General features: G+C 42.8%; 1 protein-coding gene across 3 annotated transcripts in view; it reads right to left on the minus strand.

Moving 5' to 3' along the window:
- Positions 1–588: 588 nt before the first annotated feature.
- Positions 589–12,733, minus strand: part of Kiaa0753 (KIAA0753 ortholog) — a 64,455-nt gene continuing 52,310 nt past the window's right edge. For 2 of the 3 annotated variants that reach the window (XM_048367129.1, XM_048367128.1), the window contains exons 17-19: positions 12,184–12,304; positions 11,466–11,690; positions 589–1,907 (exon numbers count right to left, since the gene is read on the minus strand). In XM_048367129.1, the coding sequence (XP_048223086.1) occupies positions 1,790–1,907; positions 11,466–11,690; positions 12,184–12,304 (464 nt within the window). In that variant the 3' untranslated portion in view covers positions 589–1,789. Of the gene's footprint in view, positions 1,908–11,465; positions 11,691–12,183; positions 12,305–12,733 lie in introns of those variants that run through there. The other variant, XR_007213838.1, reaches the window with a different exon arrangement.

Here is a 12,733-nt window from a genome sequence, read left to right on the forward strand (position 1 = left end):
TCAGGCCTCCCTCACTCCCTCTGCTTTGCAGCCTCTGGCATGCTGCCAGGCCTCCTCCAAGGACCAACTCCTTGGAGATTCCTTGCATACACAGGGCATTGGCGGTTATGACCCCCCAGGGTCAGCTGGTGGGGGAAAAGACATTTGTAGCAGGAAGACACTTGTGAGGGGACTGCTGGAGGACAGTAGTGGGTCACACTGGCTGGGTATCAAGGATTGTCAGAACACACTCAAAGAACATGCCACGTCGCTACAGTACCCTTTAGGGGAACAAGGGCTCCATGAGCCACTACTCAGGGAACACAGGCTAATTTGCCCAAACATGCACCTCCTGTACTCAGCATCATCATATGCAGAAGCACGAGGCCCGGCTCTGTCAGCACAGGGAGCACCAAGAGCAATGCTCTAGTACGTACTCAGTAAGTGCTAGCCTTCAAGGAACTTCTCATTTATTCCTTTCTGATGTGGCAAAATACCCACTACTATCATATGAAATATACAGGCATTCTCAGTGGTTCCTGTCAATTATACCTCACGTGGTTTGTGAAAAAAATAGAAGATATAAATTATTTCAAATAGACATACATATAACTTTAAAATACTGAGTTTATTGTTATGTTTTAAAATACCCAGTACAATAAAAACTGCCACACAACTGACTTACTACCAATAACAGGGGCTCCTTTAGGCTCAAGTACACACAGGGACCTTCCAGATTAAAGACTGTAATTCGCTGGAAGTACTTCACATTCTGAGGCACAAAGTAAGCAGGAAAACACTAACATTAAATGAAAATGAATTTTGCACAGATAAGTATGATCATGCAGCTTAAATTACCACCTGAAATTGTGTGGCTGAGAATGACCCCGGATGACAGTACTGTGTGTTCTGACAAGAGTCATGTTATCCCCTGGGGGGTGTCTTGGGCCCTTTGCTCCTCACATTTCTCTCATCAGGCCTGGGGCAAGTAACTGAAGTAACGTTTCCCTGGTGAGTGGCCTGATTGTGAGGCACAGTCCCCTTTTTCTCAGTTCAGAAGCGTGTCCTGGGGAGGCAGAAGACCTGGGAGGACCAAGCGGGGCTCTTCTCAGACGTCTTCCTTTCTCCAGAAGGACCATGGCTCCTCACGTCCTCCCCTGTGGTGTGGAGGCAGACTTTGGCACTGCTGGACAAGAGTGACTCCGTACCTCTACCTGATGTAGCTGGCCCTTTCCTGAAAAGACCAGAAATGTCCTCTGAATTCAGAGAAGGCCTTTTATGCCAGCCAGTGCAAATCCAGAACAGGAAACTGAAGAACTGAAACGTGAAAAAACACCCTGGAATGATCTTCAGAGGGAGGTGTCCTCGGGTGCAGAGGTCTGGCAACACAACCAGACTGCGCCCCACACGAGTTGTCCGGGGGACAGGCGGCCCCGCAGGGCGCTGCAGCCAGCCAGCCATGGATTCAATAGTAACCTGAATCCCTGCATCAAATATATTTATCCATCACCTTCCAAAACATTTTGATCACCACTGAGCCAGAAAATGAACATAATTTCAATTGTAAAATGATATATCTGAAAATATTATATTGTCATAATAACTTCTCACTCTCTGGGCATGCTAAATGCAGCATGTGCCATCATCAACTTCCAGAGCTGCTGCTGTGACAGAATGCAAAGCGAGGGGGCTTCGCTGGTATGTCCTTCCTTCCAGGGGCCGCACTCTGGGCCTGGGTGGCGGCTGAGGACCAATATTTCCTAGGAGTGAGGACACTGCAGTGTGGTGGAGCGCCTGGCCTGGAGGGCCTCTAGGGAGCAGCTTCCAGGAACTCCGAAGTGAACACAGCCTCTGCATAGTCTTCACACACGTCCTGCAGCTCGGCGGCCACGCTCTCCAGAGCTTCGTCCACCAGCTGCTCTGAAAAGCTGAAGATAAACACACAGCTGAAGGCACTGACAGTCACACACGCAGCCCTCCTTCCTCTCAGCTGGGAACCTAACAAGTCAGTTCTAAAACTGATGTGGAATTCAGAAGAACAGCAAGGTGAGGGGCTTGGCTTTCCCGACAGGGATATGGTGCCCAAGTCCTGCTGAAGGCCTGGGGCACAGACAGGGGCCTGGCCCATGGAACAGGGCTGAGAACAGAGGAGACAGAAGTGACCTTGCTGTAGTCCTGCTCCAGGTCACGTCCACCTGAGCCCTACGCCTGAGACCAAGATTGGGGCAGGACACTTCAGATTTACACAGCAGCATTCTCTGTGTACCTCACTCCTTCTGAACAGTTCGAGAGTAAGCTACAAGATGACTTCCCCACATGCATCCTTATGTTATTTCCAAGAAAAAGGACATTCTCTTCAATAAGACATTAACACCAATACAAAACAATTCCCCAATTGTATGTATAGGCCTTATTCAAATTTTGCCAACTGTCTCAATAAATCCTTTAAAAGAAAGCTTTCTCAGACGGGTCCCGGTGGCTCATATCTGGTAGAGATCTGGAGGATCGTGGTTCATAGCCAACCAGAGCAGAAAAGCCCACTAGACTTCATCTCCCGAATAACCAGCAACGCTGGGAAAGATATGTGGCTCAAGTGGCAGAGTGCCAGCTTAGCAAGTATAAATTTTTACCTCAGTACTGAAACAGTTTCTGGTCAATCCAGAATCCTTGGCTGTGTTTAGTTCTCATGTCTCTTTGGTCTGCTTTAATTTGGTCTGAAATTGTTTCTTAGTCCGTCTCTCTCCCATGATCCTAATTGTTCCTGAAGAATGTCCCTGGACTTTTGAAATAAAATTCTCCCAGTGCCATCAAGGTCTGTAAGTGTTCATTACTGATGACTGGAGATTTTGAACACTTAGTTTTGGCCTTCCTTTTGTAATTAACAAGTACATTGCAGGGAGACATTCTGAGACTATGTAACTATTTTCTCCCTCCCTCCTCTCTTCCTACCTTCCTGTTCAGTCATGGGGCTTGAACTCAGGGCCTAGGTGCTGTCCCTGAGCTTTTCCACTTATGGCTAGCAGGCTTTGAGTCACAGCACAGGGTGGACATAGTGAGGAATGGAGATCTGAGTACCAAGCAGGCTGCCTATGCCTTTGCTGTGTTGACAAATGACTGTGGTCTCTAGCTGAACCAGATGCCACAGACAGCCAGGCTCATGTTTCTGTTTGTATTTTAAGTTTTAGGACTCTCTCATCCTTGCTGATTAGTAGGGATCTAAAGAAAACAATATCGTTTCAAAAGTCAGAATTTTGGAGTGTAATGGACTAATGACCTAAACAAAAATCAGAAATAACACAAAAAGGTAAATGGAGGTAAATGCCACTGCTTTCTGTCTACCTCAATTTCCACCTAGTTTTGTTTTTGTCATTCTTTCTCTCCCTTCTCTCCCCCGACAAGTGCAGGGGAATTACCTAGGGTCTTGCACATTCTAGGCAGGCACTTAGCACCAAGCTATATCTCTAGCCCTCTACTGACTTTTTTTCTGGGAAAAGGTAGTATCAGAATTTGAACCCAGGGCCTTACTTTCCTATTTATAGCTAAAACTCTATTACTTGAACCATGTCTCCAGCCTGGCATTTTTTCTAGCTTGTTGGAAATGGAGTCATTTACACTTTCCTGCCCAGTCTGGCTTTGAACTGTGATCCTCCAGATCTCAGCCTCCTGAGGAGCTAGGATTACAGGTGCGAGATATACCATCAGTAGTTTCTATTTTATTTTTTTATGTAAGGTCTTTTTTTTCATTTAATATTATGATGTTTATACACTAAAATACAAAGTCTTTTCTTTTATCGACTATTCTCTTTTAGACTCTCTAATGTTTTATGACACGCTTCCCTTTCAATCAAGATGGATGTTGTACACGTTCACTATTCTACAAGCATCCTTGACTTAAGGCCTCATATTAATATTCTTACCTTTTCTCTAAAGCTACAAGAACTTTAGTGGATACTAACTTGATTTATCTCATTCTTGACTTAACATATTTTAAATGTGTACACCCCCCTCATCATTTTACCTATGTGTACATTTTAATTCATGCTATTTTTCGGTTATGTATTTTCATTCACATCAATTAATTGTACAAGGGGGGCTCATTTTTATATGTCCTTATGTGTATACAATGTACCTTGATCGAATACTGCTTCTGTCACTCTCCCTCACCCCCTCACCCTTTCCCAAACCAATCTCAATAGGCCTTACATGCAGCACTTCACACATGCACATAAAGTGCTTTCACCATATTTATTCACTCTCCTTTACCCTCTCCCTCCCACAGTAACTCCACCTAGGACAGGGCCTGTTTCACATGCCTGTCACTCATTTAGACTGGCTCTTTTACTCTTTCCCCATCCCCACCATCCACTAGTATTCAATAACTTTCAGTGAGTTTTATTTTGCCAGCTCCGTTCACAGATGCCATGCCCTTCCATCGGCAACTGCTTCCTTTCTGCCTGTAATATTCCTGACAGCAAGGTTTCCTGGTAATACACATCCTGCCTTTCTTCCTTCGGAACCTCTATTCTCACCTTCCTTCTTGGTGTACATTTTGCTGGGCTTAAGACTCTGAATTAGTATTCTTCAGGAATTTAAAAACATGTATCAGGTCTTCCAACTTCTACTGTATTTTTTTCATTTTTATTCCGCTTGCTGACTTTCTCACTGTCCTTTCAACAATACTATGAGATATGGCTTAATACAATTCTTTCTCTCTCTAACTTGGGGATTTTAGAGCTTCCTGAATCTGTGTTTTCATGTCTTTTGTTACTCTGAGGAGGGGATAGTCATGATCTCTGTGAATGTTTATTTTTACTTTTCCTTTCTCTCCTTTTAGAACTCTAACACCACAAACATTAAATTTTCTTTCTTCTATGTCCCTTCTCTCTGTACATTTCAACTTTAATAGTGGCTCTATGTATCACTCTATTTTCTTTTGTCCTGTGTTCCAATTCTCTAGGTTCCTCTTCCATTGTGTCTAATTTGCTACTGAGCCCATCCAGTGAATTCATTTCAGAAAGTATTTTTATCTAGAATGTACATTTACATTTTGCTCGTTTTTTTTTTTGCAAATTTCTAAGCTATGTCTTTTATTTCTTTGTGTACAAGAAATAATTATTTTAATGTGTGAAATAGTGGAAATATTTGGACTGCAGTGGGTCTGCCTTGTTTTGTGTTTCTGTTGTCTTGTTACTTACTATATACCAGACCCTATGTTCAAAACTTGTAGAAATACACTGAGTCTCAAGATGATGTTATTTTCCTCCAGAAAAAAATTGAAGTTTGAGTATGCCTGGAGACTGGAAGGCAATGGCTTTCTAGTTTCCTCAATCCAATCTCAAGACCTGAGATAAACGAGATGAACAAAGTCTCTAAGCAGGCTTGTTTATATTCAGGTCATGGGTTCAATATGAGCACCACAATAACAACCACCAAGTGAGTGCTGTTCATCAGGGCAGTCGCCGGCCCTTGGCACCGGCCGGACTCCAACCTCTGTCTTCTGACCTGAAAAGGCTGTCTAAGTGCTGCTCTTCTCCCTCCCAAACTGACTGTCCAGAACCATGCAGTTGGTGTGGCTCCCTGTCCTCTCCAGGAGCCTGACCCCATTATTCATTATTCACCTAGTTCACTTCTGGGTGCCTGTAAGCACCTGTGTTTTATTTTTAATTCAGCTTTTCTATTAACAGTTATCCTCAGTGGGAGAGGTGGTCCAAATTACCAAGCACATCAATACTAGAAGCAGAAGTGATTGGTTCATTTTATATTTGCTCTCTACATTCCTATAGCAAACTCATCACCGAATGGTGAGAGAAACACAAAGGTACTCAGTACATTCCAACCCAGCAGGTGATGTATCCATTTCCTTCTCTCTAACCTTCCTCACTCTGCCTTTCCCCTAGGGGAAACCATCCCATCTGGAACGCTAGGTCTCCCTCCCTCAGTCTGGACTGGATGCTTTCTACGCTTTTGAGAAATCCTTCCCCTGGAAATGGCTTTTGCCATCTCCTTGGAATCTCTCTTGTGTTGAGTCTAGGACTTCTAATCGCCAGGCTTCCTCTTTTTTAATACATGTTTATTCTGGGGGTGCACACTCCCCAACAGCTGAGGGAAACAGCTCAAGGAGGCCATATCCCTAAAAGTGTCTTTCTTATTTCCTTATTTTTAGTCATTTAGGTGAGTCAACATGTCTGTTAAATTCTGGAAGTATGCTCTAATATCTTCTAGCTTCCAGCATTGCTACTGAAAACAAGAGGCATTCTCACTTGATTATGTGAAGATGTCTAGTTTGACTTCTCTGGAATCTTAGGTCATCTTCTGTTTACACTAGGATGCTCAAGTTTCCTTTTCATAATGATATGCCACAGTACATTCAAATTCATTCATTCATTCACTCATTCCTCCCTCAAAGAAGACAAATGATGAACCATTTTGATCTAAAGACTACAGCCATCTAAGAAATTTTCTTATAGAAGCTCTTTAATAACTACCCTCCCCCCCCCCCCAATTCTGGCACTCCAATTATTCAGATCTTCAGTACTAACCTCTCTCTCTATTAAAAAAAAAAACAAAAAAACTTTTCTGGGCTGGGCACCAGTGGCTCACACCTATAATCCTAGCTACTCAGGAGGTTGAGATCTGAGAACCATGGTTCACAGCAAGACCCGGCAGGAAAGTCTGTGAGATAGTTATCTCCAAGTAACCACCTTTAAAAAGCCAAAAATGGAGCAGGAGGAGCCCAAGTGATAGAGCACTAGCCTTGAGCAGAAGAGCTCAGGGACAGCTCCCAGGCCTAGAGTTCAAGCCCCATGACCAAAAAAATAAAATAAAATAAAATAAATATATAGGTAGATAGATATATCACTGTCAAAAAGCTAAGAGACATCAGCAAGGTCCTAAGTTCAAGCCCTAGTACTGGCACCAAAGACAAAACACAATAAAACAAACTTTTCTGTGGAGTTGGGAATGATGGGGGAGAACAGAAGGGGTGACACTGATCAAGATACATTGAACTCAAATACATATTGAAAACCCTTGCACAACTAAAGAGGATTAAAAAATGTTAAACTTTTCTGTTGTCTAGTTGCTTTTTTATTCTATTGCCTGAGAGATCAGCCATTCTATTTTCATATTATTTTGTTATTAGTATTATTTTCAGTACTGTGGGTTGAACCCAGGGCCTTGCATATGCCAGACAAGCAAACTACCACTTATGCCACACTCCATACTTCAAAAAGCATTGCTCACACTTGGGGCTGGGAATGTGGTAAAAGTGCTCGTCTAGATGCTCTACAACATATGAATGGATCAAGAAAATGTGGTCCTGGGCTGGGGATATGGCCTAGTGGCAAGAGAGCTTGCCTCGTACACATGAGGCCCTGGGTTCGATTCCCCAGCACCACATATACCGAAAACGGCCAGAAGTGGCGCTGTGGCTCAAGTGGCAGAGTGCTAGCCTTGAGCAAAAGGAAGCCAGGGACAGTGCTCAGGCCCTGAGTCCAAGGCCCAGGACTGGCCAAAAAAAAAAAAAAGAAAATGTGGTCCGGGCAGGGAATATGGCCTAGTGGTAAAGTGCTCGCCTTGTATACATGAAGCCCTGGGTTCGATTCCTCAGCACCACATATATAGAAAAAAGCTGGAAATGGCACTGTGGCTCAAGAGGTAGAGTGCTAGCCTTGAGCAAAAAGAAGCCAGGGACAGTGCTCAGGCCCTGAGTCCACGCCCCAGTACTGGCAACAAAAACAAAACAACCAAATAAACAAAAAGTATTGCTCACGTTATTAGCGTCTGTTAGTTTTATAAGGGAATTTCATCTGACAGGTCCACATATGCATATACTGTACCTTGATCAGATTCACTCTCTTTGTTGATTTTCCTCATCCCCCTCCCTGTTTCCCAAACCAATCTCAGTAGGATTCACTGTGGCATTTTCATACAGGTACATAAACCATTTTAACCATACTCACCCTTACATGCATATATAGTTGGCATTTATTTTTGAGACAGTGTCTTACTTGCCCAGGCTGGCCTCTAACTCACAGTCTTCCTATCTCTACTTCCCAAGTAGCTGAAATTAGATGTATACCGCTATGCTCACCCTTAGATGTCATGTTTTTACTTTCAAAGAACTTTCTCTATACTTTGGAAAGTTCTTTTTTATAATAACCTGCTCTGGTTACATGATATTTTACTTCATTCTCTCAGAATATTAGTACAAGGTTCTTTTTAATGTTTTATTCTGTCTCCTATATTGCTCTGTAATAGATTTTATATGCTATATCTTTATCTGTTATAATAGCCTATGTAATCTTTCCTGACTTTGATCAAAAGTCAGGTCATCTTGGCTGTCTGCTCTTTTTGTGTGTGCCAGTCCTGGGGCTTGAACTCAGGGCTTGGCACTGTTTCTGAGCTTTTTTGCTCAAGGCTAGCACTCTACCACATGAGCCACAGCTCTACTTCTGGCTTTTTGGTGACTAATTAGAAATAAGAGTATCAGAGACCTTCCTGCCTGGGCTGGCTTGGAACTGTGATCCTCAGATCTCAGCCTCCTGAGTAGTTAGGAGTACTGAGAGCCTGGTATGTCCACTCATTTTTAAGAACAAGAATTTCAACCCTTCCATTCTCTGGCCCACTGGTACGCAGGCCTACACAGCATCCGGTATGTCTACTTCTCAAGCCTCACAACAGATACCTACCTGAGTCCTGGTTCTACTTTGGTTGGCTGAATCATTTGCGCTTCATCTAGCTACCTAGAGGGTATTTGATCTATCCTTTTCAGCCAGAAATCTCTCTTTCTTTTTCTTCCAGAGTTAGGAATCTTTAAGAGTCTGGTTTTATCAAAAGCACTATCATGTTAAGTTTTTCCTTTCCCGCTCAATCTCTTAATTGCATCCAGTTAGTTTCATTTGTTGGCTCTGATCAATGGACCAGGACCTTTCTTCAGGTGTATGTTAGAACAGAGACAAAGATAGGACGACAACTCAGGTAGCCTTACACTTGTCTTTGAATACTTTTCCAAACTCTCACCAATATAACTTTCATCGCTGAAGCACAAAAGTAAAAAGTAAAGTCATGAGAAATAAATAAGGGAACAAAAATGGAGTTAGGATGTTCAGATACATTGTCATGCCAGGCCAAAGGGCACAGCAGAGGAAAATATCTGTAAAAGCTCAGGCATATTTAATAGTGCTAACTTTTATGTTTTAATCTAGTATTCCTTAGAGGCTGGGAGAACTCTCTATACTTGCCAAACAACTATCAACAGTGCATCATTGTATCCAGTGTAAGAATAGACTACCAGTAGTTCTCTCTTCCTTGGCTTGCTTTTGTATTTCCTAATAAGCCAGTTAGTCTAAACTAACACAGGCAGGTTACTGGAAATGAGTAAGAATGCTACAGGATCATGTGGGTGTTAACACATGGAAAGAACTTAAGTTTATTTCTCTTTTCCTTGGGAAAATCTTTCAGAACATGTGAAGGTAATGTGCATCTCACCCAGAACAAAGGTTCACATATGCTTTAAAGGGTATTATTGATTAAGCACAAGCCTCAGGTTAATCTCAGAATTTGAACAGTAGTAATTACCCCTCATTGTGTCCTCAAATCTCACTAAAAGGAAAGGCGCTAGATAAACAAAACCAGGGAGCACATATGCTTCAAAGGGTACTACTTGATTACACCTAAAATTCAAGACTCAGGTTAACCTGAAAGCTTTATTGGCAATTGCCCCTGATCCTGCCCCAAATCTCATTAAAAGAAGATAAACAGGGGCTGGGAATATGGCCTAGTGGCAAGAGTGCTTGCCTCCTACACATGAAGCTCTGGTTCGATTCCCCAGCACCACATATATGGAAAACGGCCAGAAGGGGCGCTATGGCTCAGGTGGCAGAGTGCTAGCCTTGAGCAGGAAGAAGCCAGGGAAGGTGCTCAGGCCCTGAGTCCAAGGCCCAGGACTGGCCAAAAAAAAAAAAGACGATAAACAAATACACAAATCTATAAGGAGGAAAAAAAAGAAAAAAAGACCACAGTAGATGAAATATGACCATACTTTTCCAAAGGTAAAAATCCCAGGAAGACTCATGTGTGATTTATCAGCAAGGAGAAGCAGGAAGAAGCTAAAATTCAGGAACCTATGAGGTGCCATGAAATAGCAAGCTGATTTGTCCAAGACATCAGAAAGGCTCAGGAAGTGAGAGTACAGGAAATCAAGTAGATGACATATGAGGCAGAAAACCTGCAGCAGTTACACTAACAGATCTCTACTCCTGTTCTTGGCAGGGAAGGGACAGCCCTTCTTCACCCTCACAAAGAAGGAAAATATATTCCTTGGAAAAACTAAACCAGTAACTTTGATTTCTGCCAAATCATCAATTAAGTATGAACATAGACACTTTCAAACCTGTCTTAAGAAATTTCTGCTATATATAAGCTCTTTCATGAGAGACTAAATTAAGAAAGGGGAGACAAGGGTGTTAGAAAATAAAGAAGGGAGCCTAATAGACAGTAGGGTGAGGTCCTAGACCAGGTAGCAGGAAGGGGGTCTGCAAAGATGAGGAGTAGGGCTGAGAAATGGACATTAACTGACATTTTTGTTTATTAGCAAAACTCGGATGAGTATTGGCTAGTATGTGTACAAAGTAAATACATAAAAGAGGCAAATATAAAAGAAGCAATTATTAACTCCTAAAATATGCTTAAAAGATGCTTTAATGTGCTAGGGATATGGCTTAAGTGATAGAGCACTCCAGTGCACCCCCCCAACAGAGAGAGAGAGAGAAAGAGAGAAAGAGAGAGAGAGAGAGAAAGAGAGAGAGAGAGAGAGGAACAGACAGAGAACCAACACAAAATGTACTACTTAGCTCAATGATGAAAATATCCTGTATGCTTATAAAAAAGTGATACCATGCGGATTTTACATCTGGATCCTTTTTATAAAGAATGAACTTCCCCATTATCTTTCCAAGTCATTCATTCATAGCTCTAGGAGCTCATTTTATGACTCTAAAGCGACCACCCTTCCCAGGGGGGATGACTCATAGGAGCAGAGGATGAATGGAGAGCTACAGTCAGGGCTGCTGCAGGTGAAGGCCCATGTGTCCTGACTATGGTGATTTCCAAGACCTGACTACTCTCTCTGCTCAGCAACATTTGGGTTCTCTGATGGGTCCTCACTCTCACTAACAGCAAGAGAAATACCATAGCTCTTCTGCTGAGATGAACTGTGTCCCCTACCCTACCATTCGTACACTGAAGCCCTAACTCCCAATGTGATGCCTTGGCCTTTGGAAGATAATTCTGTTTATGAGAGGTTCTGAAGACAAAGCCTTCATGATGAGCTTCTGTATCTGAAGAATGAAAGGCAGCAGTTGCCCTTTAGCCCAACAGCAATCACCTGAACTCTAGGGCCCCAAGCAAATCCCCTCTCCAGCTTTTCTGCAAGTCTGAAATTTGGCCCTTGGTTCATGAACAGAGATATGTAACATCTTACTAACCTTTCAGCAAACAGCCATGGGTTGAAGGAACCTACAGCCTCATGAGATATGAGCCGGAGGAATTGCTCAAATCGGCTACAGTAGTCACCAATGCTACGCCTCATACTGGGTGGGACAAAGAGAGGTACCCGGCCTTCTCGCTGAGGAGAGTCTCCTGCAAGTGAAGGAAGGGGAGCATCTCTCTTCTCTGGTCCCTCCTCTGCTCCCAAACTTTCATCCAGGAAACTGAGAACATAGAAGAGGAAGACACATTCAAAGTTTCAAGGTCGCAAGGGAGCCTGCTCATTTACCTAGACAGTTCCATAACCAAAACCTCACACCTTCAGTCTCTCCCTCACAATGAACAAAAGGCAATATTGCCCTGTTCTCTGCTCTCTTTCCAGTGTAATAATGTTCACACCACAAGCATTACTTCCCCCTTAGACAAATAACACTGAAAACAAATCTTACAGGAAGCATAACCTATGTGGACCCAATGAATGCTTGTCCCTTGGAAAACCAGCCAGGTGCTGCCAAAGATGGATGGCAGGCTCCTGACAATGAAGCACTGCTGTCTATTAATGACCACAGTGTGTTACTTACCATCTCAGAATCAGCAAGATTGTGCTTTAAAAAAAAAAACAAAAAAAAAAAACTTCCACAGAAACTGTAGAAATCCAGAACGTAACTAGGTCAAAGGCAACCAACTCCATGAGAGTAGACTATCAGCACCACTTACGTGCCATTGCAGGGCTTTTCTAACACAATGCTGACCACAGGGTCCCTTTGAGTTACTGGCTTTGTGATCTTGATTAGATGAGGAGGCAGAGGCCTTTCACTTACTGCTGGGCTTTTCTGATCTGCAAGAAGATGGCATAAAAGGAATGCATGTAAAGAAAAGTGGATGTCCATCTTAGAGCCATCCTAGTCGCCAACAACCTGTGAGGAAGTCACATGAGTATTTCTTCTTTTTTTTTTTTTGTCAAACTGATGTACAGAGAGGTTACAGTTTCACATGTTAGGCATTGGATACATTTCTTACACTGTTTGTTACCTCCTCCCTCATTTCCCCTCCCCCTCTCCCCCCCATGAGTTGTTCAGTTGGTTTACACCAAACAGTTTTGCAAGTATTGCTTTTGTAGTCGTTTGTCTTTTTATCACATGAGTATTTCTTAAACCTTAATGGGCATAGCTAGCAGTGTATAGGGAAAAATAAAACTACTCTAAAGGCAAGGGTGAATATAAACAGTACAAGCAAGCAAGCCAGTGAAGAGACAGCCTTAAGAAAT

The sequence above is a fragment of the Perognathus longimembris genome, chromosome 17 (assembly GCF_023159225.1).
Source record: "Perognathus longimembris pacificus isolate PPM17 chromosome 17, ASM2315922v1, whole genome shotgun sequence".
Classification (NCBI taxonomy): Eukaryota; Metazoa; Chordata; class Mammalia; order Rodentia; family Heteromyidae; genus Perognathus; species Perognathus longimembris.